The sequence below is a fragment of the Mustelus asterias genome, chromosome 14, assembly GCF_964213995.1.
Source record: "Mustelus asterias chromosome 14, sMusAst1.hap1.1, whole genome shotgun sequence".
Taxonomy (NCBI): Eukaryota; Metazoa; Chordata; class Chondrichthyes; order Carcharhiniformes; family Triakidae; genus Mustelus; species Mustelus asterias.
Genome location: NC_135814.1, coordinates 86,613,667 through 86,639,984, shown reverse-complemented (window position 1 = coordinate 86,639,984; position 26,318 = coordinate 86,613,667). Strand labels below are relative to the sequence as shown.

At 43.4% G+C, this 26,318-nt stretch overlaps 1 protein-coding gene across 1 annotated transcript in view; it reads left to right on the top strand.

Annotated features, from left to right (window-relative positions):
• kcnh3 (potassium voltage-gated channel, subfamily H (eag-related), member 3) overlaps positions 1-26,318 on the top strand; it is a 717,440-nt gene that overhangs the window by 367,442 nt on the left and 323,680 nt on the right. Inside the window, exon 3 of the mRNA XM_078227725.1 lies at positions 9,137-9,280. Within this exon, the coding sequence (XP_078083851.1) occupies positions 9,137-9,280 (144 nt within the window). The remainder of the gene's footprint in view (positions 1-9,136; positions 9,281-26,318) is intronic.

The window sequence follows — 26,318 nt, the reverse complement described above, 5'->3', positions numbered from 1 at the left end:
TGGGAAGCCCAGCAGTTTACCTACGCGAGCTGGTGTCCAGTGAAAGGGAGGAACTTCCTTTGTGGGTCCTATGGACCCATCCCCCACATACACGAACATGCTCTGAAGAAGAGTCACATGGACTCAAAACGTTAACTCTGTTTCTCGGAATCAACCACATATTGCTGTGGCTCTGGAGTCGCATGTAAGTCAGACCGGGTAAGGATGGCAGATTTCCTTACCTAAAGGACATCTGTGAACTAGATGGGTTTTTACAAAACACAGTGATAGTTTTCAAGGTCACCATTACTTTCAGATTTATTTATTGAATTTAAATTCCATCGGCTGCTGTGGTAGGATTTGAACCCATGTCCCCAAAACATTAACTTGACCTTCTGGATTATTATTATTCTATTCTACACTATTCCATCTCTCCTTAAATAAATACACTATATTCACCAATTTGTTTTTATCATGTCTCTCTCAATTCCTTCAGTTTGTTTGTTTTCTCTGATTTTTCTTCATCGCCCTCTTTGTAGAGCCATGTTTCTCCTTTCCTAAGTCTTCTCTCTCACATGGTACAATACATCAGGATGTCAATATGACATTCCACGTGGACACACTCCTTTGTTTTTCGATGCAAATAAGCAGCAATACAATAAAACATTCAAAGCATAGATGTTAAAGGAAAAAATGTAACACTGCAAATCTGAAATAATAGCAGAAAATGAGAGGAATACATTATGGCTTTTGTAACCTTTCAGTTTTGATTGGATGTATAGGGAGAAGCTGTTTCTGCTGACAGAGAATACAGATTTAAGATTTTTGGGATAGGATCAAAGATGAAATGAAGATAAATGCTTTTTAGGCAGCCATTTGCTTTGATCTGGAATGCACGATTTGGAATGGTGATGGAAGAAGACTCAAGTAACTTTCATAAGTGATTTAGATAGATAGAATCAAAGAAACAGCATTGAAGCATTCACCCTTCAAACTCTGAAAAAAGTTGCGCTTACACTTACATTTCGCTTTTGGTCCATAACCCTGTCGGTTTCTCATTTCCACTCCATCTGACGAAGGAGCAGCGCTCCGAAAGCTAATGGTATTTGCTACCAAATAAACCTTTAACCTGGTGTTGTTAAAACTCTTACTGGTTTCTCATCCTCCAGTGCCTTTTAAAAATTATTTATAGCTTCAGTTTCTAGCACCTTTTTAGTTAGTGTTCGAGATTCCAATAATTCCTAGGTGAAAAAAATATCGCATCACTTCCCTCTTGATCATTCTCCAATGATTTCTAGTTATTAACTCACGTATCAGTGGGAATAGTTTTTCTTTATTATGCAGCCAAAACCTCTCAGCATCTTGAAAGCAAACCTTGGAGCACTGCGACTTTGGAGTCACTTTGAATGGTATGCTATGGGACAGATTAGTCTGTGGGGTAAATAACATGGCTACTCAATGGAAGTTACTTGCAAAGTAAATATAATTTACTTTACAATATACATTTTAAGTGAGCATTGGAGATAGCGGTGGCAATGGAAAGCACTGAAAAGTGTGCACAAATGTTACAAAGCACACAAAATAGCACCATTTTATTATTACCATTTTTAGGGTTTAAGTGCCTATGCTCACTGTCCCAGTTGGCCTATGGTCATTGTCCCAACATTCAAACTGGCTCGGGTTACGACCTCAAACCTCCTGTCATAAACCTCATCTATGTATTGGAAGTTTCATCTAATGTTTGGTTGACCTTGAAATTGAGCCACCATTGAATTCTCTATCCTTTGTTTCACGGCATTTTTGTTTGCATTTACCAAGAGAGTGGCTGGGAACAACTGTTTTCCCAGAAATGTTTTAAGAGCTGCAGCCATTTGAATCTAGGAAAGAATCTTTCCGTGGAGTTGAACCCTTGTTATCAACATGGGTAATGTAGGCACAATCCAGTAATTTAAACGCCAATACAGATTCCAGAATTTCAAGTGCAAATCTTTGTAGTTTCTTGTAACATTTATCAAAATCCTTGATATATTCTTCCATGGACTTATCCTCCGATTTCCTAAACCAATCAAAGATTGCCTAGGCTTCATATGCTTTCAATAACTCATCCTTTCTGTAAATTTTATCAAAGACTTGTAACAAAAGGTCCAATCCCTCTGGATCTTCTTGATCCAGATCATCCGCTTTCCACTCTGAAAATATCTTACTCCTGACCTTACTTTTGATAATGCTAACATCATGCCCGCGATTCTCCCATCCAGCTGCGCTAATTTCTTAGTGCAGCAGGTTGGGAAAATCCTGCAGCGGCCAATTCATGGGGTTTGCGTAAGCGTTCGCGGCCTGCTTGCGTCTCCCAGTGCCGGATTTCTGGCGGTGTCTGCTACACGCCAGAAATCGGCGGAGAGACGCAGAAATGATTTAAATAATCATTTCCAATTAATTTAAATGAGATTAGCGTGCCCTAGACTGAAGTCTCTGGGCTCGCTAGCCTCTCCCACCCCGCCAGAATGTTTCACTCCAGCGGGGATTACACTAGCTCGCCACTTCGGAGCACTAGCGGCCCAACCCGCCTGGAGTGAATGGGGGCAATCAGGGCCTCCCAAAGGGTTGTCTAGCGGGGGAGGTGCCCCCTAGGCATTGGCACTCTGGCAATGCCAGCCTGTGTCCCTTATCGGACCATGGGTGGGGGGCGGGGGCGGAGGGCTGGCATTGCGGGCGTTGTGGGGCTGACCAGTGATTGAGCTGGCCAGCAATCGGGAGGACCGCAGTGCGGGTCCACTGCGCGTGCGCCGATCTCGACCCTGATAGATCGGCACATGCACAGTGGCCCGCTCAGTGTGCTGATTTCAGCCTCTCCAGTGGGAAAAGGCCACACTCCCTGAAATTTAATGCAGTGCACAGAGTGTGGAAGATTCTTCTCTGAACTGCTGCCAACAAACAGTGCGAATTACTCTAGTTTTCACACAAATTCTACACTTAGAATTTTTGTGGGGAGAATTCCGCCCCATATCTTGCTTCTTTTTACTTCAGCCTTCCATTGCTAATGTGGTTCAGTCAGAAAAGAAATTGGTGAATAGTCAAAACTCGCAATTTTGCACCATCCTTCCACCATTCCACAGTTTAATTTGTCAGCAACAGTGGAACTTGTTTTCCTCAGAGGGCTGAGACAAAAGGCTTCATGTACAGCAGTCAGTCACCAAGTTTAAGGCTCATCCTCTGCCACCATTGTTACTCACAATAAGTAGTTGTGCTGGAAAAAAATCACTTTACACTTATCTTTAGGTTCAAGCTTTTTTTATTATAAATTTCTACTTCAGAGCTGTAGACATACAAGGAATTCAACCCCAAAGTGTTGCAGCCGGTTTTATTTATAACACAATCAAAGTTACAGGTTTTACTGGCAATTCTCTTAAGAAGATGATGACCACATTCTGCTGAGTAGTATATTGACACTGAGGAAGACAAGGTCACAGCAATAAAGGAGGTACTGACTTCCAAAAGCACATCTGTGTTCAAGTCATTTTAGGAATGGTGAATTACTATGGGAGTTTTTTTTTACCAAATCTGTCGACATTCTTGGCCCCCCATTGCATATGCTGCGAAAGAAGAACCAGCGTTGGTTTTGGAGGATGCCCCAGAAAGAAATTTTTAACAGAGCAAAGCAATTGTCAATTCTTCAAACTTGTTGGTGCATTTTGACCCATCTAAGAAATTGGTGTTAACCTGTGATGCCTCTCCATCACCATGGTGCCAAGACCATGGTGCAGTGTTGGCACATGCAATGGATGATGGATCTGAAAGGCCAATAAGGTATGACTCATAAACCCTGTCAGAAGCTGAAGAAGGCCACTCACAAATTGAAAGAAGGATTATCAATAATGTTTGGTGTCAAGAAATTCCACTAGTATTTGTACGGTAGATACTTTATCACTGTTTCTGATCACAAACCGCCGTTGCGTTTTTATAAAGAAGACAAGGCTATTCAGCCCACTGCATCGGCAAGAATTCAGCAATGAGCGTTAATCTTCTTCGTTTATAAATATCCCATCAAGCACCGGTGTGGACCACACATTTTGTCTTAGTCTCCTACCTTTACAAGAATGTTGCACCTCTCCCAGTACCACAGGAAATTGTCATGGTATTGAATTTCCTGGACACGTTGCCAGTCTTGGCGAAACAGATCAAGTACTGGACTAGTTGCGATCCACTACTGTCCAAAGTGAAGCACAGGATAACTAATGGGTTGGGCTAATGAGCCAGTTTCTGAAGAGATGAAACCATATTTTATCCAAAAAGATGAGTTCAGTTGCCAAGATGGCATCATACTTTGGGGAGCAAGAGTAGCAGGAAGAGAGTTGCTCCTAGCTGAAATACATAGTACCCACCTGGGTATATTTAAAGAGAGAATGCTTGCCAGGAGTTTTGTCTCCTGGCCTGGCATTGATGATGAAATTGAGAGCCTCGCCAATCGCAATAAAGTTCAGCCCCACTGCACCCTTGGGAGTGTCCTGGAAAGCTGTGAGAATGAGTCCATATTGATTATGTTGGTCCACTCATGGGCACAATGTTTTTACTCCTTGTTAATGAACATTCAAAGTGGATGGAAGTGTACGAGGTGAAGTCTCTGACATTGCACACCACTGTTGAGAAATTACAGCAATATTTTTCCACCCACAAAATCCTGAAGTCATAGGCCCATAACTTTCAATTACCTGTGGAAAGTCATGAGCCACCAAAAATAGAAGATCTTTTTGCCCACTTACCTGTGCTGAAAAAGTGCATTCAAACTCCCAATGGGAGCAGCAACCTTCGGCCTTCAGCGGGACAATTTCCACAGGCCCGAGTGCAGCACAAGAGGACTCTAACCAAGCCCCCTCATGACGGGGCTAGATTGGGAATGCCCATTACGGTCAAAGTTAAGGTGAGAGATCTAAAAGATCTCCTGCTATAATTAAGGTATGTTGATTTTTTTCTTTTTTTTGCTATTTCTTTTAAGCAATTAATTTGATTTATTTTGATTTGATTTATTATTGTCACATGTATTAGTATACAGTGAAAAGTATTGTTTCTTGCGCACTATGCAGACAAAGTATACCATACATCGAGAAGGAAAGGAGAGGATGCAGAATGTAGTGTTACAATAATCCTATTGTTATTGGCTCATTTAAAGTGTAATTTGTAATTTTACTTTGATGATTGAACAGGAATATTATTTGATATGTATAAATGAACATAGGTTTTGTTATTTATTTTAAATCTGTGAAACTACTATTTAAATCTGCATTATATCATTATATAACTTTACATGTGGCATGCTTATAAGTTTTTGTATGTTTTAATTTAGAATATGGAAACTGAAAGTCAGAACTTCTTGGACCATGATTTGGATACCTTATTGCATGAGGTTGAGCAGAGGAGAGTTCACATTTTGGGTCATGGAGATTTGGACATAAAAATTGTACATTTTACATGTACAGCCTCAAAAGAATTTAAGTTAAAAACCAAGCTAAAAATGTGATGTAGCTGCGGTGGGGGAACATGACTCCAGATTTTCAATCTGCATTGGATTCTGCAATACCCATCAGAGAGTTCACATCAGCTTACAGGAGACTTGCATATGTCATCTTAAGGAGTATACTTTCCTAAAGCATTTGAACTAGACACGTTGTATATTTCCCACTGTAAATGTAGAACTCATTTTACCAAGAGGCTTCTAAGGATCAACATTGCATCAGGGAGACTCTTAAAATTGGGATAAACACTGCTTAAAATGCATAGCAAAATCCAAATGGACTTTAGCTGAAACTTATTCCAGACACGCGAACATTCACCTTGTTATATATGAATGTACTTTTTTACTGGAGTTAGTATGTCATGACAAAGTTGTAATTTTTTTAATAAATCTTTCTTTCACTTTCTGTGCATTACATATATTTTAAACATATTTTTAAAACATTTTCAAAAATATTAAGGCATCCAAGAATGTCTGCTGCATCTTTTTCGCTGGATGAAGCTATGTGAATTTTAGAAGGGTTTATGTGGGTCCCTGGAGTCATTGTATTCAGAACTGGACCTCTGCCTTATCAAGTGGATGTAGAAGGAAAGGTTGTCCAAAAACATTTCGACTATTTGAGAGAGCAAGAGTTGCCCCAGCAGCCAGTACTGCAATCTGAAACTAGGTTGCCATCTGGGAATGTTGTTAATTATCCCAAGCATTGAAGTACCAGGTCATCCTGTTACAGGTATACCTGACGGCCCTGTAGAAACAGACGGAACTAAGATGCCTGTGCTTGAAGAGACACCTCTGATTGTGGTTTCCACTGGTAGCATCCCAGACAGAGGAGTTACTTCACAGCACTTGGAATCAGAAGCCGCTCAAAGGACTTAATTTATAATGGACTCTATTCATGTACTAAATATTTAATTATCTGGGACTGTGTAAATTGAGTATTGACATTTGTATAAAGAGATTTAGAGGGGGAGTGATGTGGTAACTGCACCTTTAAGGATCACTCTACAGAGTGAGGGTCACATGAACCAAGAAGTCCAAAGATGTGCGGGTTAGGTTGATTGGCCATGCTAAAATTGCCCCTTAGTGTCCTGAGATGTGTAGGTTAGAGGGATTAGCGGGTAAAATGTGTAGGGATATAGGGGTAGGGCCTGGGTGGGATTGTGGTCGGTGCAGACTCGATGGACCGAATGGCCTCTTTCTGTACTGTAGGGTTTCTATGAAACCAATTGGCGAGCAGGGTGGGGGATCATTCTGATAAGCAGGGCTGTTCCAGAACATTGCCACAGGCTGCAAGCCTCTGAATAGCCTTTACCTGCAAATAATTGTGATGAACAAGAATTATTACAACGTGTCTGTATATAGTTTTCACTGCACACATGTTACACCTCATACCACCTAAGGCCCAAACTAATTGTGGAGGATGTAGACTGAGTTGTCACGTGTCTACATGATGACGCAGTCATGTCTAACGTCATGTGGCGAGAGCATGCCAGATTTCCCTGGGACCTCAAGCAGAGCAGAAGTGTTTTATTACAGCTGTAGAGTTAGTAAAATAAACACTGTTACTGCAGTCCTTGTTACAGTGAACCACAGAAACCTGCAGTTACCCAGAAGGTGGAAGTAGTTTTAATTTTTCTAACTTTATTAACAGTTGATGGAAGATATTTGGAACTATCAGAAGTTTGCGATTTTAATCACATTTTCGATTGGTTCCTACTGCAGCGCAATTGCCAATTGGAAGTTTGCATTTCCCGGGTAATTGCTGCGTAAATCTTACCTGGAAACGTCCGTGGGGTGGGTTCCTCAGCACAACTTTGGTGTGTCGCTCCCACCAGTTACACTGCCCTAGAGTTCGGCAATTACAGCAAAAATGTTTTATTGAAAGAAGATACAGAACAATTGCGAAGTTTGATGTGTGAATTGAACTGACTAGGCACACAGGCTAGACCAGATACTAGTTTTGATATATTGGAGTTAAGTGTTACACTGAAATACCCTAAAGTAGAGAATGCTTTAAGGGCAAATAAAATATTAAAATTAAATTTGGAGAAATGCGTACATAAGTTCCCATCCTTAGGTGACTCTGAGAACATGAAACTGTTTATTTTTAGTAATGCTTCACACGCTAATCTTCCTGATGGGTTTTCTAGCACAGTTGATTTCATAATATTTCTTATGGGCTAAAATTAAAAATGTTATCCTTTAGCTTGGAAAAGTAAGAAAATAAGAAAGGGCTGTTAAAAGTATGTTAGCTGCTAAAATATGGGCTGTTTGTGGAGGCTGTGGATTCTATTTGTCAAATATTTTAAATGAGATTCTGTGGAATGGACATACTGAGGTTAGTATACCCATTGAATGTTATGTGGATAGTTGTTTATTGTGAGACAATGTGCATCCCATGAAAAATGTGAGTGAGATTGAACTTGTTGGCTTATTTTACGGATATAAATTTGAGTACAAAGAAATTGTCAGGAGTCCTGGAGGAAGGGCACCTTGCTTTGTAGACAATAATGAAGGCTTTTATTTTAATTTGATTAGGAATTGTAGTTGTACATATTGGGTCTAATTTTTATTAAGAGAGAAGATAATTTGTTAATTGTATATTAATTATGTTTAGTTGTATTCAGGTGGTGGGCATTAACTAGTAATTCACCTGAGTCCCTTATAATGGATATAGATTAAAACTGTTGTTGTGGGCTAGGGATTATATACTTGTAACATATAATTATTTAAAATAAATATAAAGTGTGTAAAGATTGGCTCCACTTCTATCCTTCACCAACTAGCGTTATGCAATAAAAACATGTGGCACTTAGGGTCACCTTGATGATAAGGCCTGGCCAAGTAGCAAGTCTGACCAAGCTTTTGGTCTCTTTATGCAGCTCAGTGTCACATTTTTTCTGATGATTTTCCTGCAAAGTTCCTTGGTGTGTTTTACTCCATGAAAGGTGCTATATAAATGTCGGCTGTTGTTTCTTATTAAGGCATCTTCCCTTTACGAATGCATTCTTTTCATGCTTATATTTAATTTTACAGACAGCTACCAGGCTGACCACTGGAGAATTCCATCTCAATAGGAGATGGAATAAGAGGTTTAACTACCAAAGTCAACCATGACCTGTATTCCAGCTAGAAAAATAAAAATCACCCATCCATCTGACCAGTGGTTGTTGGAGTGGAACACCAATCTCAGCTATAAATTCCTCCTTTGTCATTTGGGCTGATCTGGATTTGGACAATATTGTTTAGCTATCTAGGAAGAGAGGTGGCATTACTTAAAGACGCCCCTAGTCAGAAAAGCATGCAGAGGCTGAGATTATATGTATGCGTTGTCTGGTGTAATAAATAGAGTGTATAACATATGTCAAATGTTTTAAACAGAAACAGCTCATGGTCATGGATTATTGTGTACACACTAAAGAGCAATCAAAGGTCTCTTGCTCTTTCTAAATGATTCCACAATTTTGCTGCAATCAGCACACACAAGTGTAAGCTGACAAATGTCCTTCATTCACCATAGAGAGAAGAGAAATTAGGAACTTTTGGCACAGATTTTCTGATAGATATTATTTAATGTGTTACAATGATTTAGGATTATATGTCATACTTCTCTACAAATAATACGCTTGTTTCTTTCTTCATTTTCAGGTGCATCCTTTTGGTGTCTGCTAGACATTGTCCCAATTAAGAATGAAAAAGGAGAGGTCGTACTCTTCCTGGCTTCACATAAGGACATCACTGATAGCAAGAACAAGCTGTCACCAGAAAGCACAAAAGATCTAGGTAAAGAATGTTTTCTCAAGGATATACTGACATAGTTGCAAAATACTGACTGTGTAATACAATAAATACTTCACTGTCCTCGTGTACCAGGTTTATATACTTAAAGGATCTTTAGACTCTAACTCAGGTTAGTGCAGAATAATTAATTACCAGCAAGGGTTTTAATGGCTATTAATTCATTGCTATCTAAAGAATTAGGAGGTTAAATTGAATGTACAGCAATGCACACACTGTCAAAAATACAACCAGCCTCCACTCCTCTCTGAGATAGAGAATTCCAAAGATTAACAACCCTCTGAGAGATGGAATTCGTTCTCACCTACATCTTAAATTGAAAGCACCATCCCCACCCCCTTCAGGCCCCGATAGGGTGTCAGGCTGGCAGTGGCAAGTTGGCACTTGGCCCCGATCACCCCAACCCCTCAGATGATTGCTGGCCCAAATTCCCTCCCCCCACCCCCCTTTGGCTGGATGAGCGCTGGCCCTGATATCCCCCCGCCAATCTCTGATACAGAGTATCCCTCCTGCCTCTTCGTTATGGCACCACTCCATTATGGGCCCCTCTTCAGGCCCTACCCCATCCTCAGTCCTTTCCCCTTTCCATTAGACCGCACCTCTTGGCACTACCCAGTGCCTGGTGGGCAGTGCCAGGGTGCCCAATGAGCAGTGCCAGGGTTCCCCAGGATGCCAGGCTGGAAGTGCCACGCTGGCACTGCCCAAGGGGCACTGCCTGCCCTGCTCCTGACTATCCAAGGGGCTTGAATAACCTCTGGTCCTAACGGTAAGGCCATCATGTCAGGTGCCCGTGGGTGGGGACCATACATGGTCCTCACCGGTGAGGACTTCCACCGGGGAGGTTGTTGAGGCAAGTAAGCCCGGACGATTGTGTCTGAGAGTTGAGAAATCGGGCACGAATCCAGTTTTTCACCTCTCCCCTGATCCTACCAGCTTGCCACACCGATCGATCGGCATGGCAAACAGTAAGATCGCCCTCAGATTGTTTGCACATTTGGGAAACAGCAAAATTATAAGATCAAAATCAAATAGGGAATTCAGAGGAAACTTCTTCATCAGTGAGAGCTGAGAATGTGGAAGTTAATACCACAGAGTGTCGTTGAGGTGATCAATTTAGATACATTTAAGGGAAAGTTACATAATTATTTGAGGGAGGAGGGAATAGAGGGTTATGTTGAAAGAATAACATGACGAAGGATGTAAGGAGGTTTGAATAGAGCATAAATGGCAACATGGACTGGTTGGACCAATTGGCCTATTTCTGCTCTGTATATTCTAAATAAGATGTGGAGATGCCGGCGTTGGACTGGGGTAAACACAGTAAGAAGTTTAACAACACCAGGTTAAAGTCCCCCACAGTTGCCTAGACCTGCAGAGTTTCACTGGCTGTCTTGTCTGGAGACAATACACATCTTTTTAGCCTGTCTTGATGCTCTCTCCACTCACATTGTTTTGTTTCTTAAAGACTTGATTAGTTGTAAGTATTCGCATTGTTTTGTTTCTTAAAGACTTGATTAGTTGTAAGTATTCGCATTCCAACCATTATTCATGTAAATTGAGTTTGTGTCTTTATATGCTCTGTTTGTGAACAGAATTCCCACTCACCTGAAGAAGGGGCTTAGAGCTCCGAAAGCTTGTGTGGCTTTTGCTACCAAATAAACCTGTTGGACTTTAACCTGGTGTTGTTAAACTTCTTACTGTATTCTAAATAACCCCATGTTAAGAAAATTGATTTTGTATTCTTACCCCTGGTCCCATTTCTCAGGCTTTACTTGGTGCCTGTGGTAGCAATGGTCAAGATTGTGGTTTTTCCAAAAGTTTAATAAGTAACATCATTATGGCATGTATTAACTAAGAAAACAGTTGTGTTCTCTTGCATTTCAAGTAGAAAAGGACAGCTGTGAAATAATTGATGAGACTTTCATAGATATCATAGAAACCCTACAGTACAGAAAGAGGCCATTTGGCCCATCGAGTCTGCACCGACCACAATCCCACCCAGGCCCTACCCCCATATCCCTACACATTTACCCACTAATCCCTCTAACCTACACATCTCAGGGCACTAAGGGCAATCTTAGCATGGCCAATCAACCTAACCCGCACATCTTTGGACTGTGGGAGGAAACCGGCGCACCCGAAGGAAACCCACGCAGGTCAAGATATGGAAAATCTGTCAAACCTCAAGACTGTATGAATTTATAAAGTGAGAGGTTTGAGTTGGTGAAGAAGGGAAAGCAAGTAAATATTGTATTGTAATATTCCATTGAAAGGGAGGAAAGCTTTCTTTAAAGAAAGGGGCTGTTTTATTACTTGCCTGCATGCCATTGTACTTGACAGAGCAAGAATTAACATGGGACTAGAGAATAACACCGCCCACAGTATGCTGTATAGAATCACATGCGGCAGTGCAGTCCTTACCTGGTCTGGCCTACCTGAAATGGAAGACATTTTGGGATGGGCAATAAATGTTGGCCCAGCTAGCGACGTCCACATCCCGTAAAATAATAGAAAAAAATAGACTCAGATAAAATTCTAGAAGCAGCCCATCTGCATTGCAGCAGCAACAATCTGTGAATAATGAAAGATTGACAATAAACTGTCCATGTTTAAACATTGAGACACCATAACAGAACCCATATTACAACATGGTGCGTCAGTGGGACACCAACACGACAGTTGTGAGTTCACATCTTGGGGTCATCGCAACTGAGCTTGATTTTGTTTTCAGCTGATATCTGCACACGTTCACTTGTAGCAGAAATCATTGGAGGGATTCCTGCCCAGGCTTCCTGTTTCTATGGGTGGTTTAGACCAATTATAACATAAGCACTGCTGTCCCAGGTGAGATCACTAACTCAGCAGTATTGACAGGTGATCTAATATGGCTTGTGTTTTTTGTGACTCAGCCATGTATTGAATAAATTTAGTAAGAAGTTTAACAACACCAGGTTAAAGTCCAACAGGTTTATTTGGTAGCAAAAGCCACACAAGCTTTCGAGGCTCTGAGCCCCTTCTTCAGGTGAGTGGGAATTCTGTTCACAAACAGAACTTATAAAGACACGGACTCAATTTACATGAATAATGGTTGGAATGCGAATACTTACAACTAATCCAGTCTTTAAGAAGCAAAACAATGGGAGTGGAGAGAGCATCAAGACAGGCTAAAAAGATGTGTATTGTCTCCAGACAAGACAGCCAGTGAAACTCTGCAGGTCCACGCAACTGTGGGAGTTACAAATAGTGTGACATAAACCCAATATCCCGGTTGAGGCCGTCCTTGTGTGTGCGGAACTTGGCTATCAGTTTCTGCTCAGCGACTCTGCGCTGTCGTGTGTCGCGAAGGCCGCCTTGGAGAACGCTTACCCGAATATCAGAGGCCGAATGCCCGTGACCGCTGAAGTGCTCCCCAACAGGAAGAGAACAGTCTTGCCTGGTGATTGTCGAGCGGTGTTCATTCATCCGTTGTCGCAGCGTCTGCATAGTTTCCCCAATGTACCATGCCTCGGGACATCCTTTCTTGCAGCGTATCAGGTAGACAACGTTGGCCGAGTTGCAAGAGTATGTACCGTGTACCTGGTGGATGGTGTTCTCACGTGAGATGATGGCATCTGTGTCGATGATCCGGCACGTCTTGCAGAGGTTGCTGTGGCAGGGTTGTGTGGTGTCTTGGTCACTGTTCTCCTGAAGGCTGGGTAGTTTGCTGCGGACAATGGTCTGTTTGAGGTTGTGCGGTTGTTTGAAGGCAAGAAGTGGGGGTGTGGGGATGGCCTTGGCGAGATGTTCGTCTTCATCAATGACATGTTGAAGGCTCCGGAGGAGATGCCGTAGCTTCTCCGCTCCGGGGAAGTACTGGACAACGAAGGGTACTCTGTCCACTGTGTCCCGTGTTTGTCTTCTGAGGAGGTCGGTGCGGTTTTTCGCTGTGGCGCGTTGGAACTGTTGATCAATGAGTCTAGCGCCATATCCTGTTCTTATGAGGGCATCTTTCAGCGTCTGGAGGTGTCTGTTGCGATCCTCCTCATCCGAGCAGATCCTGTGTATACGGAGGGCTTGTCCGTAGGGGATGGCTTCTTTAACGTGTTTCGGGTGGAAGCTGGAGAAGTGGAGCATCGTGAGGTTATCCGTGGGCTTGCGGTACAGTGAGGTGCTGAGGTGACCGTCCTTAATGGAGATGCGCGTGTCCAAGAATGCAACCGATTCCGGAGAGTAGTCCATGGTGAGCCTGATGGTGGGATGGAACTTGTTGATGTCATCATAGAGTTGTTTCAGTGATTGTTCACCATGAGTCCAAAGGAATGAAAGTCCGCTGAAAGATGCCCTCATAAGAACAGGATATGGCGCTAGACTCATTGATCAACAGTTCCAACGCGCCACAGCGAAAAACCGCACCGACCTCCTCAGAAGACAAACACGGGACACAGTGGACAGAGTACCCTTCGTTGTCCAGTACTTCCCCGGAGCGGAGAAGCTACGGCATCTCCTCCGGAGCCTTCAACATGTCATTGATGAAGACGAACATCTCGCCAAGGCCATCCCCACACCCCCACTTCTTGCCTTCAAACAACCGCACAACCTCAAACAGACCATTGTCCGCAGCAAACTACCCAGCCTTCAGGAGAACAGTGACCAAGACACCACACAACCCTGCCACAGCAACCTCTGCAAGACGTGCCGGATCATCGACACAGATGCCATCATCTCACGTGAGAACACCATCCACCAGGTACACGGTACATACTCTTGCAACTCGGCCAACGTTGTCTACCTGATACGCTGCAAGAAAGGATGTCCCGAGGCATGGTACATTGGGGAAACTATGCAGACGCTGCGACAACGGATGAATGAACACCGCTCGACAATCACCAGGCAAGACTGTTCTCTTCCTGTTGGGGAGCACTTCAGCGGTCACGGGCATTCGGCCTCTGATATTCGGGTAAGCGTTCTCCAAGGCGGCCTTCGCGACACACGACAGCGCAGAGTCGCTGAGCAGAAACTGATAGCCAAGTTCCGCACACACAAGGACGGCCTCAACCGGGATATTGGGTTTATGTCACACTATTTGTAACTCCCACAGTTGCGTGGACCTGCAGAGTTTCACTGGCTGTCTTGTCTGGAGACAATACACATCTTTTTAGCCTGTCTTGATGCTCTCTCCACTCCCATTGTTTTGTTTCTTAAAGACTGGATTAGTTGTAAGTCTTCGCATTCCAACCATTATTCATGTAAATTGAGTCCGTGTCTTTATAAGTTCTGTTTGTGAACAGAATTCCCACTCACCTGAAGAAGGGGCTCAGAGCCTCGAAAGCTTGTGTGGCTTTTGCTACCAAATAAACCTGTTGGACTTTAACCTGGTGTTGTTAAACTTCTTACTGTGTTTACCCCCGTCCAACGCCGGCATCTCCACATCTTGAATAAATTTACCAAGACACTAGAAGACTAAGTGGAACATTTTATATGATAAATGAGTACATTTATGTTGTGAAAACCTTCAGGTGGATAAAAGAGGAGGAAAAGCAACAGTGTTTCCTGGTTAAGACTATCAAAGTATGTATGTTGGCTGCAGCACCCATAAACCCAGTAGCACATCACTATAACAACAATATTAACCTTTCAGCATGTCTTACTTACGGCTTAGCCATCAATGAAAGAAGTGCATGAAATTCAGTCTTGTTGAGAATAAAAGAAAGAATGGACAAAGAACACTCTTCATTTCAGCAACTCAGACCAGTTAAAGCTTGTCTCATTTCAGCTAACATTTGGTCTGATCATTCTGCTGAAAACCTGATACATTTCAGGTGACATACATTATGATAGAAGCAAGCTGAAGAAAATATTTTGGCTTGTTGCAAGAGGCAGTGCTCTTCAATAATGTAAATACTTGTGTTTCATTCACTGCACCCCTTTTCTACTGTCAGGCCAACTGCCTGTCAAAGAAGCGATGTATTTCTGCATGTGACAACAATATGCATCCTTGTTCTTAAACTCAGTCAGAAAGTGGAATTTTCCTTTTTGCAGACTAAGTGCGGTGGCGGGCGGCAAGGAAGTCGATGCCGTTCCTGCTGGCTGGAAGGGCAGGTTGCCATATCAGATTGTCTGTTTTTCAGCTCATTCTGTATGCGTAAATGAGCAGCACATTGTATCTCGTGGCAGGGCAGACTGAGGTTCACCTGGCTTACTGTTACCTCATCAAGTCATATTTCTGGGCTCCATATTGAAACAGCACCCACACACCCATTCACTCTGCAGCCCAGGACTTGTCATGGCAATGATCCTGAGAAAACCATTTGCTCCAAAGTTCAGTGACAAGTTCCTGGTGACACTCTTCAGTCAAGGACTGGCTAGAAGTTCTTTACCTCCGTGATGGAGCCAGTGGTCTAGTAACCAAGGCTTGAGTGGAGGTTGCCAGTGCGATCGCACACAGAACAACACAAGGCACACCATCACTGATTCTCTCGCGCACACTTTTACATCTTCATTTTTTGTCACATCCTGCATACATTGCATATTCAGGCCTTGCATAGATTCACTCAGCAGGCACACAAGGCAGGCAAGCTTATCATCTGCTTTGGCATCCATTCTACTCTCAATCTGAGCATTTGTCTTTCTGCAAGACAAGATCGCCCATAACATGGGGGAGAGATCCCAGACAGCTCAGGGCACTCACCCCTTTCAAGAGCTGGCAATAGAGCTTACGAAGGCAAGATCAGAGTCCCCCAACAAACCTGTGCGACTCTATTAAGTAGTGTTCACCCACCCGCCCAGAGGCGGATTTACAGTTAGTGGAGCCCCGCACTCACCTTCATTTCTGGGCCCTCTCCAGCTTCACCACCCTCCCCATCTATCCTCGGCCCACAGAACGCAAAGGCAGAAGCTACAAAATGGGGATGAATGTGCACTGTTCAATACTTCAAACATTTTAAAGTAAAATTACTAACTGTCTTTTTGCCCAGCTTCGTCCTCTTGCCTTACCTTAAATTTTCTGTGTTTTTGATTGCCAGATTGATGGTATTGCTTCATATGTCTAAAGAAACTGATCTTGATTTTAATGAAGTGTCTGAATGAGCAGGCATTTGCAGTCAATCCTACATTTTTATCAGCTTCAATTCAAGCTCTGTGAAAATTGGATTCATTTTTTAACTAAGAAGCTGTGATTATGGATTTCAATCAACAGTCACTCTACCCTCATCCTGCCCATCCCCCCCTCACAAACTCCCATTCCCTTTAGACCCCCAACCCATCACAAACACTCCTTACTTTTAAAATGCAATCTGGGCTTACACACTCTCCCTCCCTGCAAGTAAGCAATCCTGGCTAACTCCATCACACACTCTCCTCCCCCCACACCTTCACACTCTTCTCCCCACTTCCCATCCCCTCACAGTCTCCACCCCACCCCCATCCCTCACACTCTTCCTTTCTCACAATCTTACACTCCTCATTTATCTGGGATTTTCAAGGCAGCCTCCTGCCTCACTTGCTGCCTCCTCATGGCTAAGGCTTGATTCGGGATGTCATGCATTGTGCCTCGCTGTTGCAGGCCTGCCTTCAGACCTGGGTTGAGTTGCTTGCTCACCTTGCCTGTGCTCCCCTCAGCAGCTGACCTCACCACGTGGTGGCTTTTGGTACCTTGCACCTCGCTGATGCTGGCCTACCCTGGGTCAAGTCACAAACCTGCTCACCTTTTGCAAAAACAATAAAACCTCGCAGCATCTGCCTCTCCCTCCTCACCTAATCGCCTCTCTTCATTCCTCACGCACGCATAGCTCAAGTTAACCATTTGTACGGTTTGGACCAGTGTTTTCCTGTTCTTTCAGACTCACCAAACAGAGTCTGATTTTGCTCTGCAATGTCTGCTGATAGGCTCATGTTTGAGCCTATCAGGAAATGCAGAGTGATCAGGCTCTGGTTGGATGCCCAGTGCGTAGGCACACAGTGCATTTCATTGTAAATCTGCCTCTGCATTCTCCAAAACAATGAGTGCTCTTCAATGTAGGTGACTATCCAGCTGATCACTAATTAATACTTCTCTCTATTACGGACAAGGAAAGGAGGAGATACACTGACAGCCAGCCCATCAGCCCCAGCCCACAGAACACCTTAGACGAGGATCCTGAGGACCCACTAAATGTCAAGCTGTCGTTATGTTCACCAGCCTCCTCCTCCAATGCAGAGACAAACATCTTGGAGAAACTTACTTTAAGAGCAGGCTCGAGGTCACCATTGGGTGAACACAGCACAAATTTGGGTACTCAGCAAGCAAAGGCTGTGACCGGCAAGGTCACCGACACTCGGAGGACTGCTGGAGGCCAGGTTCCTGCTGAGTCCAAGTCCGATGACAAGCCTCTGAATTCAGCCCTGAGAGAGATGTTGAAGCTCCAAAGACAGACATGGGTACAAGCAGGCAGGGTTGTCAGAAGTCTTCAGCAGATTAGAATGGCGGGGTCCATCCTCGTTTTGTCTCATGTCATGGTGCCGACATACCAGTGTATTGAGTCACCATTGGCAGGGTGGCCTCTGCCATGGAGACCTTGGTCTAACAATTTGTGCTGGATATGCGTTTGGACCTTAGCACCATCACTATGTCCATGAGTGGGATCCATCAATGGCTATACGAGAGGGGGATGGAGCACCTCAATCTCCCTCTAGCAACTCCTTCTCCTCAAGGAGACAGGAAGGGGACCCTGGGCACCCATAGGGAAAAGGAGCATCATCCAGAAACCCCATAGCAATCCGCCCAGGACTCTCCTGGGCTATCCATCCATGACAAGTCTCCTCTGCCTGTGACACTCATCACTCCAGCTGCTCAGGCCGAGGTGGGTGCCCCTGCCCAATAGCAGGAGATCTGAAGCAGGCCAGAGCCCTGCAGGTGACACCCATCAAGGTCATCACAGACAGCAGGGCATAAGAGTCAGCAGGTTGTCTCCACCTCTGCTGCTGATGGCACAGTAAGAAAAATTAAGAAATACTGAGAGCACAATGGTGGTACAGGTCTTCACTCACTGCACATCTGTAAATATATTTTGCTTTTCTGAAAATGTCACCTAATGAATGGCTCTTCCATCTGATGCAATGCTCTGAAGTCATCCAAGTGTAACAGATGCCCCCATTCCTCATTTATCCCCTATCATGTCCTCAGGTCAATGGTGTTTCCACAATCTCAGTACAGTACAAGTCACCTTTCTGTACAAAGCAGCGACTTGAGCAAAGTTTGTTCTTTCAATATGGTAAGAAGTCTCACAACACCAGGTTAAAATCCGACAGGTTTATTTGGTAGCACAAGCTTTCAGAGCACAGCTCCTTCATCAGGTGAGTGGTGAGTTGGGTTCACAAACAGGGCATATATAGGCACAGTCTCAGTTGCAAGATAATGGTTGGAATGTGAGTCTTAACAGGTAATCAAGTCTTTACAGGTACAGACAATGCGAGTAGAGAGGGTTGAGTACAGGTTAAAGAGGTGTGAATTGTCTCAAGCCAGGACAGTTAGTGAGATTTTGCAAGCCCAGGCAAGTCGTGGGGGTTACAGGTAGTGTGACATGAACCCAAGATCCCAGGCCGTCTTCGTGTGTGGAACTTGGCTATCAGTTTCTGTTTGGCGATTCTGCGTTGTCGTGTGTCTTGAAGGCCACCTTGGAGAACGCTTACCCGAAGATCGGAGGCTGAATGCCCTCAACTGCTGAAGTGTTCCCCGACAGGAAGGGAACACTCCTGCCTGGTGATTGTCGAGCGGTGTTCATTCATCCGTTGTCGTAGCGTCTGCATGGTCTCGCCGATATACCATGCCTCGGGACATCCTTTCCTGCAGCATATCAGGTAGACAACATTGGCCGAGTCACATGAGTACGTACTGTGTACCTGGTGGAGGGTGTTCTCACGTGAGATGATGGCATCTGTGTCGATGATCCAGCACATCTTGCAGAGGTTGCTGTGGCAGGGTTTTGTGGTGTCGTGGTCGCCGTTCTCCTGAAGGCTGGGTAGTTTTCTGTGAACAATGGTCTGCTTGAGGTTGCGCGGTTGTTTGAAGGCAAGTAGTGGGGGTGTGGGGATGGCCTTGGCGAGATGTTCATTTTCATCGATGGCATGTTGAAGGCTCCGAAGAAGATGTCATAGCTTCTCCACTCCGGGGAAGCACTGGACAATGAAGGGTACTCTGTTCGCCGTGTCCCGTGTTTGTTTTCTGAGGAGGTGGGTGCGGTTTTTCGCTGTGGCGCATCGGAACTGTCGATCAATGAGTCGAGCACCATATCCTGTTCTTACGAGGGCATCTTTCAGCGTCTGGAGATGTCTGTTGCGATCCTCCTCATCCGAGCAGATCCTGTGTATACGGACGGCTTGTCCGTACGGGATGTCTTTAACGTGTTTAGGGTGGAAGCTGGAGAAGTGGAGCATCGTGAGATTATCCGTGGGCTTGCGGTACAGTGAAGTGCTGAGGTGACCATCCTTGATGGAGATGCGTGTGTCCAAGAATGCAACCGATTCTGAAGAGTAGTCCATGATGAGTCTGATGGTGGGATGGAACTTGTTGATGTCATCGTGTAGTTGTTTCAGTGATTCTTCACCGTGAGTCCAAAGGAAGAAAATGTCATCGATGTATCTAGTGTATAGCGTCAGTTGAAGGTCCTGTGCGGTGAAGAGGTCTTGTTTGAACCTGTGCATGAAGATGTTGGCATATTGAAGTGTGAATTTGGTCCCCATGGCTGTTCCGTGTGTGAATGAAGGATATACCATGCCTCGGGACATCCTTTCCTGCAGCATATCAGGTAGACAACATTGGCCGAGTCACATGAGTACGTACTGTGTACCTGGTGGAGGGTGTTCTCACGTGAGATGATGGCATCTGTGTCGATGATCCAGCACATCTTGCAGAGGTTGCTGTGGCAGGGTTTTGTGGTGTCGTGGTCGCCGTTCTCCTGAAGGCTGGGTAGTTTTCTGTGAACAATGGTCTGCTTGAGGTTGAAGAACTGGTTGTTGAAGGTGAAGACGTTGTGGTCCAGGATGAAGTGGATGAGTTGTAGAATTGCACCTGGAGATTGGCAGTTGTTGGTGTTGAGTACTGAGGCAGTTGCAGCAATGCCGTCGTCGTGGGGGATTCTAGTGTAGAGTGCTGTAGGGGATGCTGGTTTAGAGTGGCCTGTGCAAGATGAAAAGCTTCAACAACATGTGCCCTTTTTCAGCAATATTCAAGTTCTATACTACCAAACAACTGTTAAGTAATTAGTAACAAGAACAAAAAATGCTGGAAAAACTCAGTAGGTCTGGCAGAAACTGTGGAGAGAGAAAATAGAGTTAACATTTCGAGTCCATGTAATTCTTCTTCAGAGCTAAAGAGAGGTAGGAATGTGATGGATACTGTCTAAGAGGGAGCAGAGATGAAGATAGGTGGGAACTTGGAGAGATTGTTAAAAAGATGTGTTGGTTACGAGACAGAGGAAGAGTTAATGGCAGGAGAAGTTGCTAATAGTTGCATAAAGGTAAGATACCAGAATTTGTTAATGGAAGAATAAAGATCAGTGCTCAGTGAAAGCAAAACGTAAGAACAAGTGACAGACGGCCTGATGGGTGTTTGCATTGGGGGAAAAAAATGTTTTGATATAAAAAGAAGGGTCAAGGTAGAGGAGAAAGTTCACAGTCACACTGCCAGTATCAACGTTAGTACTTTACCAGTTTAAGTTGTTGTAGCAGTGCACTGATTGATGCGCTAACGCAAAAACTTCCTGCATGTGCTACCATAACACAATCAGTGGCTGTTCAAAATATCAAGTAAATGACTGTCAAAATATCATCTAAAAGGCATTTACACAAACATGTTAACAAAGGCACTGCCTGAGGAAGTCAAACCTGTTGTTTGTATATCACCTACTTGTTGAAGTAGTGAAATTGACTAACTGTCAGAAAATTGCATGCCTATTTCTCAATGTATTACATACTCCCAACACACAACTCCGCACAACTTCAAAAAAATCTCTAAATAACTTGTAAAGTGTCTGGGATTGTGTCATTCATACTTACGCTAAATGGAAAATAAAATGTTTCGGGCTCATTAATTCTGTATTTGGCTTAACGAGCCTTACCGCAAGTGAAATATAGATTAATAAAACATGTCAATAATTTGTTAGCTAACTAGGAAAACAACTGCATTAAACAGTTGTAATTAAGGGATGGGCACTGATGTACAACTTCACAGCAACTGTAATGACAATACTTTAGCCACATCTCATTCAATATTGTGGACATTGGCAGCTTAATATCATGATGACTTAGGGAATTTGTAAACAAAATCAGTTTCTGGGACAATTTTCTCGCACCATAAATCCTGCTTTAACAACAATACATCCCATACCCACAACACACACCCACACACACCCACAACACACACCCACACACACCCACAACACACACACACACACACACACTCTCTCACACACACACACACAATTGGTTGAAGATTATTTGCATCATGGACGTGTAAAGCCTGTTCAATGCAGGGGCAAATCCCATTATGGCCGCAAACTCTAGCGAGAGGGCCATAGCGAAATACTTCAGAATGAGATCTTCCCCGCTGGCAAGATAATCAGATTCACACTCAGCGAGGGCATATACCAGATTACCATCTATTTAAACATATTTAAATATGCCTAAACAGCATAACGCCGTACCTTCCAGGGACGTAGGATGCTCCCTGCCACTGGCTTGATATCACGTCAGCAGGAATCACTGCTGCTCTGCAGCAGCCGAGATGACCATGCCAGAGGCGGGGAGACCAGGGTAGCTCCTGGGTGATCAGGGGCATGGCAGGCCAATGCCCAAATTGGCACTGCCAGGTTGGTACAGCCAGGGGACAGTGCCAGATTGGCACTGTCATGAAGTGGTACCACAGGGTGGGGCCAGGAGGTCGGATGACGATGAGGTGAGGAGCTTGCCGACAAAAGTAGATGGGGGGAGTTTGCTGGCGATAATACATGGGCGGTGGGAGGGCAGGGGTCCGATGTCCATTGGGGGGAGGGGGCCTGCCTCATAATGTTGAAATAATTCTCTCATAACGTTAAAAAGGGCAGCCACCTCTCTGTGGAACCAACCTTGTTGTCTTTAAGCTCAACCCCTCAAAAATGACGTGCAAAACATGCCCTTGGCTGCTTCTCTGGGGCGAAACACACTGGGTTTCTGTCAGAACCTGACACTTTGCCATTTTTTGAGAAAGTTTTACCCATGGACTATAAAGAGAAAATTGAATTGCTTTCCTTGTTCCATTCATTATAATGATGTAACAGTTTTCACAGTGGAGGCCAATTTCCAGTCCATGGTCTTGTACTATTAAACGCCACTATTAGATTCCAGGCCAAAGCCAAAGCATTGTCAGGCAAAGAGCAGAGTGCAGCAATGTGTGCACATAAACTGTGCATCCAAAATTGATTTTGGCTGCAAACAGCTGCATGTCTTTCTAATAAGTGATCTTGGGAAGTAAATAAATCAATGTGTTGACTTCGAGTTACTGAACCTACAATCAGCCAAGAAGTGATCCAATGTAACTTTAATTACACAAAATGTATTAGTTGCAGTAACATTGACATTTTGTTTGGTATTTAACTCATTGGCCTGTGATATAAAATATGTGATGTTCGCTACTGGCGAGATTCCCTAGTCCCACCACTGTCGATGGGAATTCTCATTGATGTCACCCCATGCCAGCGGGAAACCTGTGGGTGGGGGTGCGCTGTCACCGGGACTGGAGAATCCCGCCGGCGTGAACAGCCGGAGAGCTGTACCCCATTATTAAATGAAAAAACATCAGAACATTAAAAATTGGAGCGGGTCTAGACAAAATGACCCCTCAAACCTGCTCTACAATTCAATACAATCATGACTGATGTTCTGCCTCAACTCTACCTTCCCACCTGCTCCCCATTTCCCTGATTCCCTGAAATACCCAAAATCTGTCTTATCTCAGCCTAGAATATACTCAACCATGGAGCATTCATAACTTTAATATGCCTCCTTTATTCCTACTCTCTGCTTTCTGTCCATTATTCAATCCTACTACCAGGCAAATATATTTCCCTCAATTCCATGAGCCCCTATCTTGCATAGTAAGATTTTATGTGGTACCTTATCAAATGATTTATGGAAATCAAGTATAGTACATCAGCTGATTCCCTTACATCAATGTTGCTGGAGCATTTTGTCTTGCACTCATCAGGACCATTAAGGCAAAAGCATTAATGCCAAATTTTGACCCTAGTTGGCCAAAGCATTGCTATGGAGAAACCAATGGGGAATTGTTGATCCCTAAGCTCCAAGATAATTCAAAGAAGACACAAGGCTTGAACATAATCCTTTAGTTTGCAGAGAACGGGTTCCTGTGCATGAATGTATGTCACTTCTAACAAGTGAGCCATGTTACGAGCTCAATGGATCAGCTTAAAAAGGTTATTCGTGTAGCTGTTAGCACCCTCAAGATTGTTCAACAAGTGCTGCCTTATCATGGAATGATAAGTACCTGGTGTTGTTAGATTCCTTACTGTGTTTATCATGGAATTACAGCTAAAAGCAGCTGTTTTGTTATACATTCATGCATACTTATAAATAATGAAAAGTTGGGAAAGCTCTGTTCACAGGGACCTGGTTGTCCTCCTACATGAATCACAGAAAGTTTACATGCAGGTACAGCAAGCAATGAGAAGGCAAATAGTATGTTAACTTGTGTTACAAAGGGATTAGAATATACAAGTGAATAATTTTACTGCAATTGTACAGGGCATTCATTCTGCCAAACCGGGAGGATTGCATGCAATTTTGGTTTCCTTATCTAAGGAAGGACATAACTGTGCTGGAGAGAGTACAACAATTTCGGTCAACTGCATGGTAGGCTAGGCCTAGTAGACTAGGCCTGTATAGCCTGAAGTTTGGAAGAATGAAATGCGATTTAATTGAAACATTTAAACAATCTAAAGGGATAGAATAGATGAGTAGACAATGTTTCTCTTGACTGAGGAATTTAGAACATGGAGGTCACAGTTTCAGAATAAAGGGTTGACCATTTACGACTGAGGTGAAAGGACATGTTTTCTCTTATGGGGTTCTGAATCTTAGAATTTTCTACCCAGAGAGCTGTAAGTGCTCAGCTGCAGAGAATATTCAAGACAGCTCAATATATTGTTGAATAATAAGGAAATTAAGGGATCTCAAGATATTGGGAATGTTGACCTGAGGTAGAAGATCAGCTACGATTGTATGAAAGGGCAAAAGACCTTTTAAATTCCAATTGCTTTTGTCCTTTTTTTTAATGGAGCCATTATTATGCAATTTTCTCAAGAGAAAACCATTAAAGAATTTTTTTGTGTTCAAGAAATGCTTTTCAAAACTACTGATTTCCAATTCGTTATCATGTAAACCTTCAGGAGGGTTAAGGACAAGTAATTATTTACATGCTGAAATTTATCATTTGATTAACATATCTCTTTAAGGCAGGCTAGCTGTTATCATTCAATTTTTATAGAGTAGCCCAGCCAGGATGACTGCTTGAAGCTGCAATTAAGATTGAGTTTAAAGGCAAGCCCATCCTCCTGAAAAAAAAATGGAAAACCTTTCTCTAGTTGCTTGGAAACATAACAAATTTACACAAGTTCCATTGAAATGTATAATTGTGTTACTTCAGCTGGATGAGAATTGACTTCTCAAAAGTATTTTTTGTCACACGAGTGATCGATCAGCAGCCTGAATGGGATGCTCGGGTAATGTGACATAACAGAGGAGTCATTTAAGAATTGCTGAGTGTGACGAAACGAACAGCAGTGTTTCAGATAGGAGGTCTTATGGTGAAGTGGGTAGTGTTCTTGACTTTGAGCCAGAGGTTCTGGGTTCAAGTCCCATCCCAGGACTCAAAGATGCATTCGTAAAGTTAAACAGATTTAGTATCAACCTGAATATCCTTCCAGCATGCCAATAGCTGGCAATAAGAGCAGGAGAGCCTCCTGTTCAGCCATGCTTGTTGTGGAGCGATGCCTCTCAAGCTTAAATCTCTGGTGATAGATTAGTGACCTGTGTTTAAAAAATATCTGTTCCAGGAATAACTAGTTATGGAAACAGACAAAAGTACGCCTTAGTGCACCAGTAGGTGCGGGAAGAGAATTGGAATGTTGCAGACAAAATTTATTTATTACTGTCACAATTAGGCTTACAGTAACATTGCAATGAAGTTACTGTGAAAATCTCCTAGTTGTCACACTCCGCCGCCTGTTTGGGTTCACTGAGGGGAAATTTAGCATGGCCAATGTACCTAACCAGCACATCTTTTGGACTCTGGGAGGAAGCCGGAGCACCTGGAGGAAATCCACACAGACACGGGAAGAACTCCGCACAGACAGTGACCCAAGCCAGGAATCAAACCTGGGTCCCTGGTGCTGTGAGGCAGCAGTGCTAACCACTGTGCCTCCATGCCGCCCTTCCAATAGAATTGGGTCTCTATCTGAAACAGTAATCTGTTTATTCTATTTTCAGGTGCTGACAAATGTGTTGTGTATTTCTGTGTTTTTTCTCAGAATAAACGTCCCTTTCATGTTTTAATCGCTGGCTATTTCCTTGATGTGACAACAATGAATGTAATATTACACAGTGGATTTCAGTTCTTCTTTTCAGAGCTTGGGGGATTTCAATTCCACTTTCGACCTATTAGTCACAGATGTTGAGAGATTTCTCTTTCATTGGGTCCAACTGGAGTTGTATTTGATTAAACAGAGATTCAAGTTCTCAGTACAAGTCACAAATTCCTGTACCAGTGTACATGCTACTATTGCCCCAATCAGGTTTCCTAATTGAGTTGTGTGTGTTAATTTAGTAAACAACCACAGCTTTAAGTGGGAGCCATTAAGGGAAATAGCAGCTGATATTTGATAAACTGTTCAATTATTTAAAATGTTCCGATGCATTTACTTAATGAGAATTTTAATATTTATTAACTCAAATCTGCTATGTGTGGAAATGAAATAATTTCTTGGATGCAAAGGAATGTGAAATGATTACTAATGATCAAACCATT